Genomic DNA, 20,851 nt, shown 5'->3' with positions numbered 1-20,851 from the left:
TGATTTTATATGTTAGTATTGATTAAGTATATGTGGGTATATTGCAAACGAGCACAAGTTTTGTTAGAAAACTAAAACATTTATTAAATCAAAAAATGAATTAATTTGAATCTAATCAAATCTTACTACAGAAATTTAATGATTTACGATTTTCTCAAAACGATTATTACATTATCTGGCTATAATTTTATTAAAATATGGTAACAATATTCACATATATTATACAAATACGTATACATATTCATATATATTATATACAAATTAAATTTAGACGAAATTTCTCTAAAATATTGTATGTGATACTTACATGGTTTACTTTTGACATACCATTTGGCACACCTATTATTTTTTATAGATTGTTCTGGTGTTAAATAATCTTTTTCATTTAAACATATTAATTTTTTTTTTAATTCTGCATCTGTTAATTTTTTTGCATCCTTTTCATATATAAATAATTCATCAGGACATTTTTCAACACATACTTGTTGTGTTGGGCAACCAGTTATTGGTGCAAATGGATCAATACAATTTTCTAAATTAAAAAAAAATAAATATGGTTTATCAATAACACCACTATCTTGACCACATCTTCTATTAAATTGATCCGTTGGTGTTAATAACTTATGTAAGTCTCCAAATGTGAAAGCTTAAAATAGATATAAGAAAATAAATTAAAAATTAAATTTGTAAATAAAATAGAATATTTTAAAAAAAATATTGTCTGAATCATATTGTGACACTAGAGTAAGATTGAAAAGACAACAAAGAAGTAGTCCTAAATTTATTAATAAGCAACCATTCAACATATTACTTGAAATTTAGGTACGAAAGTATAAAGAAATTGTTAAGACATTGCCAATTCGACTAAATGCGACTGACTGTAAATTAAGAAACTAAGTTAAGTTTAATATACAAGTTGCAAATTTCATAAAACATTCTAATTCTTAATAATTAAAGCTAATTCTACATTCTTCCATCATTTTATTATTATAGTTCTTTTCCTACCAAATAGATTTTTTAAAGCGTCCTAAAATCCACAATTTATTGATTCAAACTTTAAAATTATGATTAAGGCAGAATATCGAAAATATTCGACAATTAAATGTTGGTTGTCAAACAAAACTCAAACTTTAATTAAACTTCAAACTTTAATTAAACTTTTAGCGAATCAAACTCGAAATCTTTCAATAATATTAATTCAGAATGAAATACCTCTCTAAACCTTAAAATGCATATTGTAACTTTAAAAATAACAAAATTAATATTTAAAAGAATAATTACCATAATAAGCAACATATCCCCAACATCCTAAAAATATTACGAATATAAATAAACACAAAACATCTGTACAAGATCTATTATGTAAGGGTCCTTTAAATGCTCTATCATAAGTTAGTGGTTCTCCTGAAATTACAAAATAAATAAAGAAAATTAAATTAAATTAATTTTTTTTTTAAATACTTAAATTTAAGTAACAATATTGTATAATATGTATATAATCAAATTATTGTTGAAAATTATGAAATTCTTGAATTAATTAAATCTCATTTTACGATTATTGTTATTCATTTTATATAATTCAGTCAGAAAAAAAAGATGTATTGCATGGAAGTGAATTGGGTAGGTAACTAAAAGCTAATTTATAAAAATAAAATTGCTTTAGAAATGAAATTTATTATTATTATTCATATATACTTATATATAAATTATAACAAAATATACATATTTACATACAAACATTTCGATACAGTAATTTCTTCTATAAAATAACACTTATTTTCTTTCAATTTTTTTCCTAATGAGGAACGAAATTTATTGCCGTTGAAATAAACCCAAATTTTTCCAAAATTATTAAGGGTCGGTACACAATTTAAAAACTAAAGATGCCTTCACGCTACATGATTTTCCGTTTGAGTTGTCTGTAATTTGATTGGTTCAGTAACATAATTTACAAAAATGTAAAATCATATAGATTGTTATAAATTGCATTTAAGAAACTCATAATTTTATAATCAAGTACCTTCACATAATATTTTGGAGATATTAAATTTTTAAAACGGTTCTTTTTTCGTTTCAATTTTCTTCTGAAGAATTTGACATTTTGACTATATTATTGAAGTGTATTGATTGAAAAGAAAAATGTGGGAAAAACCAAAAAGTTTTTGTTGAAACTATTTTGATATTAACATCATAAATTACATATTATGCAGAAATGTACATAAAGTATGCATTTCTTAGCAAAAAGTCCATATAAAAATACGGTCAAAATTTTTTACGAGAATTCACTGTACAATTGTTCATGTGCATTCATAATATTAATGTAAATATGTATATATATATATATATATATATATATATATACTACATACACAAACTTACATATAATAGATGTGCAATATATAAATCGGAAGATGAAAGCGTTATTATTATCATCTTCCTATAATATGTAATAATAGGTATGTATGTAGGTAAAATTTAAAAAAGAAACGTCAATAAAGTTTTATATTCATATACGTGCTTACATTATAGTTTATATAAAATATAGTTACACATATTATAATACATATAAGTGCTTATGTATATACATATGTATATAGTTTCTGTTATATAAATATTCATTAAAAGTCGCTCAAATTTAATTTATAAATTTATATATGCTTTAATTAAGTAATAGCAATAGTAATAACAATAGTAATACAATAAGTGAATAAAATAATGAATGCATAATACATAATGTACTTATATTCATACATAAAAGCGAAATAAATATTCTAACTATTGTAGGTGTTTATAACTGTAATAAGTACATAGTGTAAATGAATTTCATTCTAATAAACTATTCTAATGTACGGCCTTACGGAGATGTTCTGTACTTTTGACAATTTCTAATTTGTTATTCTTAATAATAATAAGAGTGAAAGTGAAATTTGATGTACCATAATTCATTAAATTAATATAAATATATGTACATATGTATGTGCTAGTATACGATACAGTGAAAATTAATATTGTAAATGTTTTTGACTTTCCATTTCTTAAAATTTTATTGAAATAGACGAATATCTAATTATAACGTTAAATTTATTTAAGTCAGTGTTTACACATCACAACATTGTGTTCATAACTTTACTTGATTTGATTAAAACATTCATTATGAAGAAATTCCATGTCAATGAATAATAGTGCCAATTATTAATTGTCAATTATGAATGTACTGGGACATAATAGAATTTTTTTTAAATTAATTTTTAAAGTATGTGTAATTTTTAAAGTTGCAGTTGTTTGTAAAAATTTTGTATTAAAATTCATATACTTAATTATTGTAAAATTTTTGAAATTATTTAATACGTATTCCAGAAGAACTTTAATTATAAAATTTCTTTTCGTTTCTTTTTTCCATTGGTGAATCTTTTTTTTAAAACTGCATTTCTTTGTTAAAATTTTGAATACTCGTAAGATGAATATTTTTTTCACCAAGATTGTTCTTTTGCAAAAAATGTAACTAAATATTTTCTCATTTTTAGCACTTTTCCAAAAAATTTTTGAAAAAAAGTGCTTATTAGTTTCACTCTGTCCGTCCGTCCGTCTGTCCGTGTGTCTGTTTACAAAACTTCTACATTCTTAAAGATAGAAAGCTGAAATTTAATATGTACATAGATCTTTACTAGAAACTTATTTTTGTAGAACAAAATTTTTATCTCCCCCCCTCTAGAAGTTATACTCCCCCAAAGCACTAAAAATGGCCTATTTTAAATATTTGTTGCAATGAAACCATAAGCATTTTTGAAATTTTGCAAACGCAGAAAGGCAGTGGCTTGCTTCCCCTACCGCGGTATACTATAGTTAAACTTTGGAAAAACAAAATGGCCGTTCAAATTTACCGTTATCTACAGTCCTTTTTTTCCAAATTTTTGATGTCGTTTTTCTTCTAGACCCCAGCCTGTAGAAGCTTGAAATTTTAGGGGCTTTTAGACATTAACAAGTAGTTCATTTCTTTAGAAGAAAATTTTTTTCCATCTCCACCCCCTCTCAAGTTATGGCCTCTTGAAATTTGTAAAATTTGCATTTTTGACACCTTATATTTCTGAAACCGCAAGCTTTTTCAAATTTCTGTAAACGCAAAAATTTAACGGTAAATTCCACGACATTAAAAAATATAATGATTTTTCTTAACTCACGCAATTAACCCTTAAAATCGAGCATTATGTTAACCCCTGTTTATATTAATTTTTGCTTTATTTCAAAGACTGCATAAATGGTTCATCCTAAATATATGCAATGCTAGAAATAGTTTCGTTTATAAATGAAAATAATTTTAATAGTGTGGTGGATATACATAGATTTTTAAAAGCAGTATTTTCACTTGTTGAAGGGAAAAGTGCTACAATACAAACCATTGGTTTGACCCAACTTTATTCGTATTTAGCCTTTCTATTCAAATCAACACTCTTAACATTCAAGTCAACTTCCATAAAACTAGTGAACCAATTTTTCGTTGAAAATGTTGATATTTTTTCCAAAATTTTTTCTATAGACGTATAAAAAGAAAACTGCCTTTCCATCGGAATAAAATACTTTTATTTTTGCTAATATGTTACACTTATTTCGTCCGTTACATACACAATTTATCAAAGCTGATTTTCTTCAATTAGTGAACTTTGTTTTTACTACAGCAAAAAATGTCAAAAATCAATCGACATTCATAATTAAATTAATCGTTTGAATCTCAATCGTTTCAGCGAAATTTTAATTTTACTATTTTTTTTTTAAAATACCCAAGGGCTAAGTGCCGGAATGCTGTTGTATTCAATTATTTATTCTACAGTAAATTATATACAATATACAGATATACATACATATATTATCTATGCACATACATATGTACAGGATTAAGTAGATTTATATTTATTTAACAACGCATTGCAGTGAAAATTCATAATTTTCAATTCTTCATTTAGTAACGGTACCAAAATACCATTAAAAAATTATTAACTTAATATTAGATCGATCGTGACATGTGTATATTTGCACATAATGTATGTAAGTATGAACATAAGACTCTTTGTTGCAAACTTACTTTAATTTTATATTATTGTTATTATTTTTAACTTAGATATTGGATTACTTTAAAGTTCATACACATGCATACGAGTACTATAAAAAAAATTTTTATTTTTATACTTTGTTTATTCTTATTCATGCATTCTTTATACATACAACATAAATATGTATGTATATATATGTACTTCTTGTTATTATTTACTTATTTACTCAATCATAAACATTTCATTATTTTTTTTTGTACCTACAAAGTAAACTTGTTATACCGGTATTTCATAAAATATTAGCATTAATTAAAAGTATGTATGTATACAAATGTATATAAGCATAAATTAATAATAATTAACTATGTTACACAATACAGTTTTATTGTTTTAAAAGAATTCTAAAACAATAAACAGAATCATGAACATAAGGGATAAATGAAGAATTTTATTAGTCATTTTTTATATGTACAAATATATTTATTTACACATTTATTTATTTAATTTTTTATTATTTAAATAAGCTTGCCACACATGAGAACTATTAAAACATATTATAGAATACTTTAATTCATTCGAAAGAATTACATTACGCATTAGAGCTTAATATTCGCTAATTGCGGTGGACTATAGAAAATTTTATAACTACAAATTTATACCGTCCGTTCCATTAATAAATTTTGTTGGAATGAAATAAAAAGCGGAATTTATTAAGTTAATAAGTATCCATTTCGGTGTTTGAAGGTTTTCCCTATAAATTGAAATTTTATCGCATTTCAGCGGCGCAGGCCAGCGATTTAACAAGTTGATGTTAAAGGCGATTTAAAGGCACTCAAGCAGATTTTTGATTAAGTTAAATCTTGCATGGGGTTAGTTACCAAGGATAGTTTCAAAACAAACACACTATTTTTTATAATAGTTTTTATTTCTGCCATAATCTGTGTTACTATAACGGAAATCATGCACAGTTCCCATTCGCCACTTTCGTTGTTTTTACGACTATAGGTACTGTCAATTTCTTTTAATAAAATTTTAAAGCAATTCTAGAAAAATATTTATGGGTGTTTGAAATTTTAAAGATCTGGCTAGCTTTTTATTTGTTTTTATTATCCAATTCAGAAACGTAAGAGAAAAATAAAAAAAAATATAACAAAATTTGAGTGTTTTTTTTTGTTTTGCTTTCTTAAGATAGTGAATTTGAAATAGATACAAATGAATGTATGGGTGAATGTATATATATAAATTATAAATGTAGATTGTGCTTATTATAATTAATAACCAAGCTCTCTAAGCATATGTTTGTATGTATAATACACATATGTATGTATATAATGTGCACATAGATTTCCCATTTAAAAAATATTTGCATGAATGAAATAATTACAGTATATTAATTCCATTTAAAACCAAAAAAAAATTCTTATTTCGTTTCATATTAAATTCCCTGAAGAATTTCTTAAGAAAGTCAAAAGTTGTTAGTTAAAATATTGTATAGGTTTTCACTTATAGAACAAAATCCAATTATTGTCTAGCTCTAAATTATGTAGGTACGTACATAGGTATGCAAAATCGTTAATAAAAAGTAAAATAATTTGTGTTGCAGAAACGTTTTATCTAAGATTACGTATAAGTACATTTTATTGCTATTAATTTTATTCAATTCAGATAGAAGAAAATAATTAAATAAAATTTAAAATCAATCACCATAAGTGTCATCGGTCGGTAGTAATTCAAAATCATTTGTAACATAATTTTCAACCCTGTCTTTTGATTCACAACAGCTGCAACCCATAATAAATTTTCTTTTCTATTTCTTTATTTATATCTATTTTGAATTCAATTAATATTTTAAACAAATTATTTCAACACTTTTTGTAATTATTTCTCAATTATTTTATATTTTAAATATTTTGCAATTATTTCATAATTTGATTTAATTTTTATATCATATTTCGTTAATATTTTTATTTTAATTTCACATTTTTTCCATTGAAATTATTAAACAATTCGAAATTAGTTTAACCCGCCGCGTTTCGATAATTTTCCAATTTATTTTAAATAAACATGACGCTATGTGCGCTCACCGAAAACTAATTTCAAAACAGAAAATTGTATAGGTACTCGTAAAAGAAGAGAAAACAAACAAAATAAAAATTAAAACACTTATCTAATTTTTGAACTTTGTAAGTTTTGTTATACTTTGCTGCTGTGTAGAAAAAGGCAAACAAAAACATAAAACCAAACTTACAAATTTGAATTTTTTTTTTCAATTCAATTAAAAAGAGAACTCAAAATATAAAAAAAAAGCTTTGAATGACGTTTATAGTATTCTACCGCTTTTAAGACTCAATCATAATTAGTACTTAATGCTCATTGTCATACGAATACGAATATCATCGGTGTACAAATATGTAAAATTTATGAAGTGTATATAAAATTTTATTTTACTAGTTAGAAAATCAATGGAAATTGTTTTTAAATTTTCATACAGATCCACCCAAGTTTTGATTTATATTTTATTTTAATTTAATAATTTTACAAAGCGTTTTTCCCGCCACAAAAATGGTCTATGTATTTTAATTATAAAATTTAAAAAATTGCTGCGTGCTGCAAGCGCTCTGAATTAAAATTTTGAGTTCCTGGCGTCCGAAAATTCCTGGCGTTGGAATTACTCGTAAAAACCTATTTTAATTGTTTTTTATATTGTTAATATTTTGAAATGGCCTGTTTGACGGCCGCGCATTCATTTGAATATAGAATAAAATTGGATAAGCATTAAATTATAAACTGACAAATTAATTTTAAATATTTGTTAAGGGCAGTTTCTCCCAGATCGAAAAAAATTGCAAATGCTGACAATGTTGTTTTAAATTTCTTTTTAAATTTTTGATAAAAATAAACATGGAGCTATTTCAAATGTCAAAGCACATGTAACCTTTTTTATGAATTAGTTAATTAATAATGAATGAATATTTACAGGACGTATAAGTTTTAACTTGAACTAACCAAATGGTAACAAGTATGTGAACTTTGTGGTGCTGTTCTAACTTTATAAGGAAAATATTGTTAATCAGACTTAAATACACATACGCACAATTAGAGGATTCGTCCATAAACGCATTATAGTTTGCATGTCCAACTCCAAATTTTCCAATTGATAATATAATTTTTATACATACTTACAAAAAGAAAAATAACATATGTATGTACATATTACGATTTTCGTTCCATATTAGACTTAAATATTTGTGAATGTTAAATTTTTTTAGCACAAAAAATATCTATACGAATTAGTTTTAAAATTAACCATTGAATTTCTAAATTAGGAAAAAAAATTTATTCTGAACTAGATATTAAACTTGTTTGATCTTGAAGCTTCTATAAATTTACCGGCTACTAAAAAATTACTTTTAAGTATATAAATTACAATTGAATGTATGTGTAGATTTTCGTATGAATAATAAATGTCAGTAATAAATTAGTCAGTGCTCAGTAGTACCTACTCGATATTAATTTCATACTTTGTGAAAATGAGCTTTAAAAGATTTCATTTAAAAATTCATTAATATTTTAAATATAATATGAGTTTGGTTCAATTTATTTAAAAAGAACAGTAGAGTTTATAATAATTTAGATTATAATTGTATAAACTAGTTGATTACAACCCTATGATTATTTGAAGATTTAAAAAATACAATCGATAAAACTTTTATTTCTCACAAAATATGAAGATTTCTACTTAATCTAAAAAATTTATTTCAATATTTTAAACATTGTAAGCAAAACAACAACTCTCAAGTACTGATTGTAAAAATTTTTACATAAAAAATTGAGGAAAAGTCGCGCATTATTTATATCTTCAATTGTAGGTCCCATACGATATTAAAATAGAGCGCCGTGGCGCTTTCTTGTGTTATTGCGGTGAATACTCTATAAAATGTTACATATCTGATATAATAATATTTATTAGGTAAAGGGAATGCCGGTAGAATTGTTTAATAAACACAAGTATTGTAAGCAATAGCAATGTGGTCAACATGTTGCCGATAACATTGCATGTTTCTCACTGTAAAAATAGAGCAGACAAAGAATAGATAAGAAATTTCCAAAAATTTACAAAAAATTCTTTAATTATTGTTTTGAATACGTCAAATAATATAAAATAGAATTTCTAATGACAGATTTGTTAATTTATAAAGCCGAATTTTCGTTTTCTAGTATATGTGAAGTAGTATTCTAGTAAAATTTGATGCGGTTCCAATACCTTAATTATTGTAATTCTAAAATGCGATCTGTAATAATTGAATTTTCACCCTAATGGTTTTATTTTAATATTTTTTTTTTTTCTTTATTGAAACCAATGTATTTTCGCTATTATAACGTACATATGTATATTTACTTGTGAATTATTGCGGATGTTACAAACACATCATTGTTGTGGGCAATTCCAAAATATTATGATATTATTCATAAGTAATGTTATCGCGACAACTGTTTATTGTATATATACAAAGATAACTATACATATGAAATAGAAAGATATCATATACATATTTGCTATAAAATTGAAATAATCTAATTAAATCGTAAAATTGATACATTTGAAAGATAAATTGTGTCAACATATAATTAAATTGAAAACGATCGTTGAACAGCAAAATCATGCACCCTGCATGCAAATATGTTCAAATATTATTTATGCGAGAGAAATTTAGTTCAGATTTTTTTCACAGAACTTAAATATTATTGTTCGGTAAAATAAGAAGTAAAGTATTCAACACAAGGATCTGAACCGGTTCGGTGGTGACAAATTCCGGGACTCGATGATTGAAAGAAGAGGAATGATTTAATAATCATTCAGATGGTTTTAAATAACAGCTCTTAATCTTATGAATCATTTGAAAAACTTTATCAAAAAATTGTTGAAACTAGAACTGAGCCATGGACCTGTATTAATCAAATATGCAACTTAATACGTATGTACTATTTAATACGGCATTGGAATTTATCGAGCTGTGAAAATTTGCTCTATATATACCAAAAATACACTCACTTTTTTAAAATGTATTACAGGGGAATAAAAATATATCAAATTATTTGAGGTGAAATATTTTATTGAATTAACATCTGACAAAAATTGCTATTTGCTTTTATCGCATTGCATGCTTCTTCATTCTAATTTATCTGATGTTAAATAATTAATAGAATGATTTTAAACTAGGCTGTCATTAAATATTAAATTAATTTCACTTTTTAACACAATTTTAGGTTATATACATTTAAACTAAAAACAATGAACAATAAAAATTATTATGACTTTATTAAGGTAAAAGTGTTCTATTTCCACCATTCTAATTAACGGTATAACTTATAAATTATTAATTTTGAAACATGCAATATTAGTAATGGATTTTTTAAAATGGATAACGTGCATAAATGCAATTAAATTTTATGCAATGCATATTAATTTTGCAAAATTGTCTCTTATTAGTGGAAGAAATTGTCACACAAGATATTTTTAGAATAAATGTCTTTGTTGTTGCTTATTTGTATATACGTATATAAGTATGTATATATTCTAAATACATATGTGCATTTATACAATAAAATCACCCGAAAATCTTATATATAATTACCGAAACTTTTGGTCTTGACATGAAATTTAAAATTAGTAATTTTTATAAATGATTAAAAATATTATTTAAAATTTTATAATTTCTATTTTAATTTTATTTAAAAATTTTTTTGGAATTTTTAAATTTTTTTTTGTTTTTTACATATTTTAAATGTCTGTCTGCCTATCATCATTTAATTTAAGTACTATCGCGCATTTACAATTAAATTTTTTTAATCGTTCTCTCCCTCCATTTTCTTATAATTGTTGCTCAAATATAAAATTTTGAAATTTAAAACATATGATGAAATTTAATAGCATATTATTTTAAAATGTTTAATGCATTTGCATATGCAAGAGTACATACTTATAATGAATCAATTTTTAATAAATGAAAAGGATAGGGAAATGCAATCAAATATTTATGAAATGAATTGAACGTGACTAATCGCAATTTAGATACGGTATCATCCTCGTAACTTTAGTCGATAAATTTCACCATTAATAATAAATTAATAGGAAATCTATTTTCTTCTGGGAATTATTAATTTGGAAGGAAAATTATTTTTAAAATAAATAAAAATTGTTAGAAAACCTGTTTTTTAGGAAAATTTTAAAAGGATAAGTATACCGGAATGGATATTACACAAAATTCAATGTAGCATAGTAATGATGCAGAATTTGGAGAATTTTCTTCCACTATGCATATTGATTCTTGTTTTAGCACTGCATATATTGCACTTATAATTAGATTACATATAAATATTTCGAAAAAAGGTTTTGGCCTAGTGAGAAGGCGTAGGAATATTTTTGGCTTTTTAAAATTTTTTTTTCGAAAAAAAAAAAATATATGAAAAGTAATTGAAACCTCGACTATTAAATATTGCCTTAAAGTTACCAAACTATAATTATAAATTTCGCCTATTTTACAGGAGATATACCCGAGGTACAGATATGTATGACATGCTTATAATTTTTAGGAATTTTTTATGGCCAATCGGTATAATATTCCGAAATTCTTATGGCAGTACAAAATCTTTCGATAGCTATATTTGTTAAAGTTTAGATAATTATAAAATTCATATATTTTTATCAATTATAAACCAAATAAATGAGTAAATACATATTTCAAAGTTATTAATACATTTTAAACGTACCACTTCTTCCAGATCCACATAATGGTGATATTTTATGATGAAATTTGGGTATAAATGGTATAATTATCCTTCCCATAATTATTAATTTAAAATTTGGTTTTATTTCACTAGCCAATTTTCATTTTTCATACTTTTAATCAATGTTTAGTTTTTTTCTTCAACAATTTATAATAATAAAATTAAAATTGAAATTAATATAAAATTTTATTTTTAAATTATTTAATTTTTTAAATTAAATATGACTATGTTCTCTAAATCAATAAACATTTTGAATATTTAAGCGATGTCCGACACTTTTTTCCCTCACTTGCCAAAAATTCCCCAAGGTTTAACGCATTAATAAATTATTTAATTTGGTAATAAGAACTTGGTATAAGAAAAAGCCCCAACTAAATTTAACTACTAACTAATTAAAATTTAACTACTAAATCAAAATTTTCTATTTAAAATTTTTATTTAACTTTAAAAATTTTATATTACAAAATAATTTGTATCCTTTCGCGAACACTACTTTCTTGCAACTAAATGAAATTTTTAAAAAATTATTGTTTATATTTAAATATTCATGTTATAATGTACATATACATACAGACATACATATGTGTGCTATATGGTTACATTTATAATAATAATAGAAATGCAAGCCTGTACACAACAAAACAAAAATAATAACGGTAACTTTTCTATGTCTATTTGTATTACGGTAATTATTTATGCTAGAAAATTTTATAATATAAGTAAACGAAATTTTTTGTTTTTTTCTTTTTTGTTTATAGTGAGTAGTGACGTTTAAAAAAGGATTTAAATGCTATTACAAATAAGAAATTCATTTCGTGACCGGAACAATGAGTCCTGTTGAAAAAAAAAAATAAAAGAGAAAAAAAAAACGGGAATAAAATATTATTGTTCCCATTTTGTAAGGCTTCTTTTATATTAAGAAAAAATATTAAAGAAAAATTACTTGAATATTTTATTTCACATTAAAAAATTTCGAGTGTGTTTTTAAGCAAAAAAAAAAACATTTTTATCGGCCCTCCCTGTAACAATAACGTATTCCGGTAAAAGGCAACTCCTCCGAGTAGTGACACGTGAAAGTTCGCGGGCTTCAGTGAAAATCTCAAACGCATATACATTTGAATTGGTTTTTTCCGGATTTTATGTAATATTAATATGTATGTATATTACAATTAAATTAGTCTCAGCATTGGTCAGGACAGAAGCGGCTCTAGCCCATGTTCTGACTAGCCCATGTTCTCTTCAGTACTAAGGTAATAACAGGGCTGATCAACAATCATAATGTACTTCACTCTTTTGATACAAAATTTCTAAAGTTGCCAAAACAAAATTTGTATAATATGCAGAAATAATGTACAAACACACGTCCCTATATTAATATTTAAAATTTGTAAAAGTTTCTGAGTGTAAGTTTCAAAGATATTTATTCATAGAACTCCAAAAAAAAAAATTTCCCTATTTCAACGTTTATAATTTTTCCTAGCAAAAGTATAGGGAAGCAATGCAGAACTACAGCATTAACATTAGGACATGCAATATGAAAATGTTTAATAGTTCTCTATAATGCTAAAAACCATTAGATTCCAAATTTATAAAATAAAAAAATATTTAATTTTTTTTTCTTTTGTTTTTTAGCATATGCGGTTTTCATATCCTCATAATTAAATGATTTTTCTATATTTTGAAATTTGGGGCAATTTAATGAACTAATAAAAGAAGACGCATTTTGGTATTGAATAAGTACTCGTAAAAGTTAACTTATAAATCGATTTGAAATTTAATTTCTTTAAACGTTTTGAATGATGAAGGGGAAAATTAATAATAAATTAAAGTACAATTAAATTTATTCCATAAATATCAAAAATTCTTTGAAAATATTGTTTTATACAATTACTAAATGAATTTTAAAATGCTTTTCAAATTAATAAGAATTAGTTCTTAAATTAATATTAATTTATGACAACTTTAGCAACACATACAAATTAAAGATTTTGATTAAATGATTTTAATTCAGCAAAAACGTTAAGTTACTATAACGTAACCCCATTTAACTTCATCAAAATAAATCCTTGCATTTCACTCAAAAATTACTAAATTAAAATTAACATTAACTAAACTATTTTCAATCAAATTCATAAAATAACTGAAACTATTTCAAATAAAACAAAGTAAAATAACAAAGAAAAAAATCTTGAACTTCTTTCACATTAATAATAATAATAGGCGGGCGACCCCAAAATAATGTTTTTCTATTTTTCCTATAAACATCATAACAAATATATCGCTTACTTAATTAATATTTTATGCAATTCTTTTAATCAATGTTTTCAATCAAAAAAGCTCTTTCCTAATATCTTTGATAAGATCAATTTACAATAAGTAATAAACAACAAAAAAAAAATTGAAAAAAAAAGGATATTTTCATTTCATTGAATTTTATTTAATATTAAGAACATGAGGGCGAACATTTTCAGTCATATAGGTAAATAATAAAGTATTTACCATATGTATACGTATGTATCCCCCATCCCCCAAATATGTACAAATATAAAATATAATACCAATTATAATTTTCAAAATATTGTATAAAAAATACAAATATTCAAAAATATTTTTCTAATAACTTAATAATTAAATTATTTGACCCATATTTTGTCTTTATTAACACTATTTATTGTTCGTATATCATTCTTTATTTAGAATATATTCAATATTCTAAAAATAACAATACGAAAAAGAATTAGATCAACAGGACAATTAGTTTCATGTGATAACCGTTCCACCTGGTAAGTATGTAATTCGTGAGAATAGAGAAAAAACATCTAATGTGGTCAGCATATAAGCGACCGCAAAACATATTTTCCAGTTTGGAGAAAGTGTTCCATAAAATTATGAATGTTTTTCAAATACTGCTTCCAATTTTTAAGGGCGCTATTATCAACTTTTAGTTAATATGGTTAGAAAAATGGAAATTTGGTTTTTAGAAGAACCAAATTCTTAGAAGAGCATTGAGCGAGGAACTCTCTTAAGTCAGTTAAATAGATGCAGTGGTGAGTTTTGTTAACCACTTATTTAATATTAAATTTCAATATTAAATTTTATAAATTCCGTGAACTATAGTTCCTTAAATCCTTAGATATGTGAAATCGAACCTAATGAGTTTCCGAGTCCTGGTATTCAAAAAAAAAATTTAGCTCGAATTCTTTAAGAGCCTAAGACTTCTTTGTACATAATGCGGAAATGCCAATTCAGTTCGTCATAAAAGTTCAGTTACTGGCACCTGATTTCCTCAAAAAGTTGGATGGTCTTTTTTTTTGTTAAATAATTTATATTTTAATGTTAATCTGTTAAATATTTGTTATTTTATTGGTGAAATATTTAAAGTTGTCGCTTAGTAAAGATCCACTTTCCGAATCACTGACATATTCCAAAAGTTAATCTCGACATCGAAAATTTGGTCACATCACATAACCTTCCTCTAACATTGCATAAAATGCAACAACAATTTGAATTTTTCTTAATTTATTCCAAATAAGTATTTCAGACAATGTGTACCTAACATGTATACGAACATACATCAAATAATTGGTGATTTTTTTTGCGATTCGTTTTGAAATTCAAAGACAAAATATGTGTAAAAAAGAATGTTATAATAAATTACGGCACATATATATATATATATATGAACATATGTTTGTGCAGTTAAATAAATTTTGAGTAAATATTAAATTGAATCAAAAAGGATATAACAAACTTATTTGTATTAAAATATTGAATTTAAACTGCTTTACAGATATGTGTAATAATCGTATTTCATTGTTTGCGTAAATTACTACATACCTTCATTACCAAATGAATTATAATTATTCCAAGCTCGATTATAGTAACCGAAATTTACAATGAATTCCAAAAAATTTAAGAATTTTATCTTACCAACTTCTTATATTGTCGTTAATTTATGCAATCACGTATACAGCTTATATTAATAGGGTGTCTGTTTCTATTGTCCGATTTTTAGTTTAATTTTTTGATATTGAGGAATGATTCATCACAGTTTTTACCGTCAAATCGCCCCAGTTTGGTTTTTAATTTTATTAAAGCTATTGAGTCCGAACATTTTCTATAAATTAAAAATATTATTTATAAACACTAATATTACTTAGAGTCCGTAAGCTTATAAAATTCAAATATTAATTTGATATAATTGAAAATAAATGTGAGTTATTTGAAAATTATTTCAGGTTTTCCACCAGAACCATGCAATTTAAAACCTCTAGATTATTTTCTTTAAACTTTTAAATTCAGAAACTTTTAAATTTAGAACAACAGAGGATTTCAAAAAATCTAATTTTAACTAGCTAAAACCTTTTTTATTGAGTATTCGACGAATATAAATTTTACAAAATTTCATTTGCAAAATTCGAGATTCATTTCAACAATCTAATAAAAATACTAGAAAGTAAAAGTGTCAGTTAATATTAACAAAATATCCCTGAAAATGTCTAAGTATATATTCAAATTAAATATTAACATACATATATATTTTGGCAACCTAAAAATCTAATTTCATTTGATTAAATTACATGATTTTTAATTAAAATATTATATGTAATTTTAATGTCAAATTATATCTGAAATGAAAATTGAAGCAATAATTAAATAAAATATATTCTATGTACATAATATGCTTGAATATTCAACTCAAACACCGTTTTGTATCACACATATTGAAGGAAATATTAAATGAGTTGTAAAAATAAAGTTAATCATTACATATACGTACAAGTATAAAATTATATTGACATAGTTAATATAGTATAATAGTTTGATTACTTTGGTAGATTTATTTTATAATATTGTGAAGGGATGGGGTGTCAAAAAGATTGTTTATGTACTAGAGAAAATTACACTTATTTGATTTTGGAATTATTATAATTGAAATATTCAATAAATAATTAATCAATTTTTTATTTGTTGTTTTGTATTGTATTTGAAAAGAAACAACATATTTTGTAATATGTTCTAACATTATATAACACAAAAATATGATATTTTTAACACATAATCAACCGCCATGTGCATTTCCTTAATAAATTCAATAAATCTGTTTTTATTTCTTTATTAAAAGTGCGTTGCACGATATTATTAAAAATATGCCGAGCTAAGCTTAACTTCATCACCTTTCTTCTGATGACTTCCTTAGAAATCCACTTTGGATAGGTGCGTAATTATTACAAATGTTCCATTGTTGTAATGAGTGCTGATATTGAATTACGTTTTTGCAATTAAAGTGAATAATATGTTTACGAGTCTTTTCAATTATTCTAATTAAAATTCTTATTATAGGAAAATTATTATAAAACACATGTGTTATATTACATAGTCAATTATTCACATTTTTCATGAAAAATAATCATATAGTTTCAAAGAATTTTATAATTTTAGTTAAAACTATTTTATGAAATAACATAAAAATAAAGTTACAATAGTGAAGACATCTATATTTCCTACATATATGCATATATAAACAGGTATATGGTTACATATGATACACTAGCAAACAAAAATTCCGAATTCTGAGATGTACATAAATGGCAAGAGTTTGAATTTCTTATTGTTAAAAATTATTTTGAAAATTGGTAAAAAAATATTGAAACATTTTTAATATAGTGCAATTCAATCGATTGAAACTAATATGGGCAAATTTATTTACTTTAATCTTTAAGACAAATGTTTTTATGACTTTGAAGAACAAATAAAGTTGGGTCAAAACAATAGTTTGAAAATTAATACTTTTCACTTCAACAAGTGAAAACATTGCTGTTAAAAAGAATCTATTACATTATTAAAATTACTTTCATTCATATGTACACTAAAAAAAAATTAATAAATTGCATAAATTTAGGATAAAGCAAGAAAAAAAAAGTGAAAAAGGCGTTAACCACTGAACTCGACTAACAAAATGATCGAATTCAGGGCTTAATTGCATGAATTAAGACAAATAATTATATTTTTTAGGCATGACATACATTATAGAAATTTGTAAAGCTTGCAGTTTCCGAAATATGAGATGTCGAAAATTCAAATTTTATAAATTTCGAGTGGTCATAACTGAAGGGGTTGAAGATGGGAAAAAAATTTTCTTCCGGCGAAATAAATTTTTTTTAATATCTAAAAGATGCTAAAATCTCACCTCTTAGATGAAAAACAATATCAAAAATTTGAAAAAATTCAACAAGTGAAAATTCTGCTTTTAAAATACAGTCATGTGTATCCACCATTAAAATTATTTTTATTCATATACGAAACTACTTCTAGAATTGCATATATTTAGGATGAACGATTATGCAGACTTTGAAACAAAGAAAAAAATATATTTAAAGAGGGTTTAACATAATGCTCAATTTTAAGCGTTAGTTGCGTGAGTAAAGAAAAATAATTATATTTTTTAATGTCATAGAATTTATCGTTAGCCTTCTGCGTTAATAGAAATTTGAAAAAGATTGCGGTTTTGGAAATATAAAGTGCCAAACATAGAAATTTCACAAATTTCGAGAGGCGATACCTTGAGAAGGGTGAAGAGGAAAAAAAAAAATTTTTAACGAAATAATATTTTTTAGGATCCAAAATCATACTTTCATCAAGATTGCAAGAATCATACTTTCAAATTTTAATCCAAAAGTGTCATATTATTGAAAGGGTCAAATTAAAAAGGAATATCGTTATGTGATGAATGACCAAACGATTTTGCCCACCAAACAAAAGTAAAATCTAACAAAAATTAAAGTTTGGTTTAAAGTTTATTCATTTTATTTAGTTTTGATTTCTTACCTCCAAATAAGTAGTCATTTTCAAAATTCGACTTTCAAGAAATTGCCATTACTGTAGAAAATTTTCAATACTGAAATTGACGCATCAAACACACTTAATTACATGTATTTTATTGCATCTGCAAAAATTTTTCATTCTTTTATGATTAATACTTAAAAATTAAAAACAAAAAATTTGCAATGAATTGTAAGCAATGGATAACTCAAAAAATTCAACTTTTGAGTTATTTTCACAGAAAAAAATACTTTTAAACATTTTCTTTTGTATTTCCGACAACACTATATGATTATGACGAATAAACTCTAAAAATTTCAATTTTAATTTACTCAAAAAATTGCATTTTTTGAGATATGTAATTGTAATAGATAAGTTATCGAAATATACTTGAATATAAAATATCAAATAATAATTATGTAATTTAATAATATACTTAAAACATTACAATACATAATTAATTTGTGTGAATAAGAACGTACATCGCAATAATTTGTCAAATGTCTAATAAAATAGCAATATGGTTGCAAAAATTTATTCATTTACTCATAGTTCATCAATTGCCTTGGTACATCAGTAATTCTTCTTTTACATTTAATTCATCATGGAAATTGAAGAAATGCAATGCATTAAATATATTTGGAAAATTTATAATTTTGTGGGAATAATTCCACAAAATAATCTAAATATTAAGAAAAATATTTTATATTATACAATTCGTGTTTTGATTTTCATAACAATAGAATTCTTTTTAAATGCATCATTGATTTTGAATTCAATAATTGAAAAAAATATAAATATAACATTTGAAAATATACCAGTTGCTATTTCATGTAGCTTGGAAAGTTTCAAATTATTTACAATTTTCATATTTTATAATGAATTTAAAAAAATTCCAAAATTAATAAATATTTTAAAGGATAATATTAAAAAAAATAATGAAATTTATTGTTTACAACGAATAATTAAAAAATGTAATCGAATATTTATAACGGTTTTCATATTTTTAGCCTTTACCTTATTTTGCAAAGAAATAATTACTTTTAAAAAGGGTGAAATGCTAGTACAAATGTGGTATCCCAATGAAATTATTTCAAAAGAATTTGGAAGAATTTTTGCTAATATTCATTCACATTTATGTGTTTATTATTATTTGATAATAGTTGTTATGTTAGAATGCTTAAATCCCATTTATCTTTTTATTATTATTGGATATATTCGGGTACTTGAAAAAAAAATTGAAAATATTTCGGAAGATTTGAGCGAGGATTCATATAAGGAACTGATAAATTGTATAAAATTTTATAAAATAATATACAGGTAAAACAAAAATATTTTTTTTATATTTCTTTAATATTAAAAAAGTATATTATATTTGTTTGAAATAACTTTAATAAAAAATGTTTTTTTTTTGGTTTAATTCCAATTGAGATTGTTGGGTTCTTTTAACTAACACGGCTCGTCAGTATTCAGTATATATTACGTGAACAAGTTAAATAAAAAAAACTTAAACAATCTTACAAACTTAAGCAAAATTTACAAATACCGACATTGTGTAAAATTAGAATTAAAATGGAAAAGGAAAACAGCGAACGATTTCTATTGTTAACACATAAATAAGAGCGGAATGGCAAAATGAGCTGTTCAATATTTTGCATATAATCAGGGATAAAATGGTATATAAATGGTATTTTAAGCTAATTTACCGCCGTCGGTTAAATTCTGCGGCAGTAATTCCGATTTAATCTGGACTTATTTTGTGTTATCTAAATGAATTTTGGCATTTCAAGACAAGTGTGAGTTTTGTAAAATTAAATAAAATCTAAAACGAAATAATAAATTAAAATTTTAAATATCATAATTTTAAAGCTACTATAATATATGTATATACAAGCCGCAGATTTAAAAATTTTGTTTAACAAAGATGTGATATTTGAAGAATTAAAAATGACCTTTTAGAGACCAGAGGGATCATTCGAAACAAAAAACGAAACAACCTTAAAAAAATTGAAACTATAAAGTTGGGTCAAACCAATGGTTTGTATTGTAGCACTTTTCCCTTCAACAAGTGAAAATTCTGCTTTTAAATACAGTCTATGTATACCTATCACACTATAAAAATTATTTTCATTCATATACAAAACTATTACTAGGATTGCATATATTTAGGATGACGCATATATGCAGTCTTTGAA

General features: G+C 24.1%; 1 protein-coding gene across 5 annotated transcripts in view; it reads right to left on the bottom strand.

Moving 5' to 3' along the window:
• LOC129611295 (choline transporter-like 2) overlaps positions 1–20,851 on the bottom strand; it is a 76,701-nt gene that overhangs the window by 8,090 nt on the left and 47,760 nt on the right. For 2 of the 5 annotated variants that reach the window (XM_055524363.1, XM_055524367.1), the window contains exons 1-3: positions 6,750–7,114; positions 1,282–1,404; positions 308–646 (exon numbers count right to left, since the gene is read on the bottom strand). In XM_055524363.1, the coding sequence (XP_055380338.1) occupies positions 308–646; positions 1,282–1,404; positions 6,750–6,837 (550 nt within the window). In that variant the 5' untranslated portion in view covers positions 6,838–7,114. Of the gene's footprint in view, positions 1–307; positions 647–1,281; positions 1,405–1,553; positions 1,606–6,749; positions 7,115–20,851 lie in introns of those variants that run through there. The other 3 variants (XM_055524364.1, XM_055524365.1, XM_055524366.1) reach the window with 2 other exon arrangements.

This window comes from Condylostylus longicornis, unplaced genomic scaffold, assembly GCF_029603195.1.
Source record: "Condylostylus longicornis isolate FDR11 unplaced genomic scaffold, ASM2960319v2 ptg000049l, whole genome shotgun sequence".
NCBI classification, from domain to species: Eukaryota; Metazoa; Arthropoda; class Insecta; order Diptera; family Dolichopodidae; genus Condylostylus; species Condylostylus longicornis.
The sequence above is the reverse complement of the archived record's forward strand: the minus strand, read 5'-3'. Positions and strand labels throughout refer to the sequence as shown.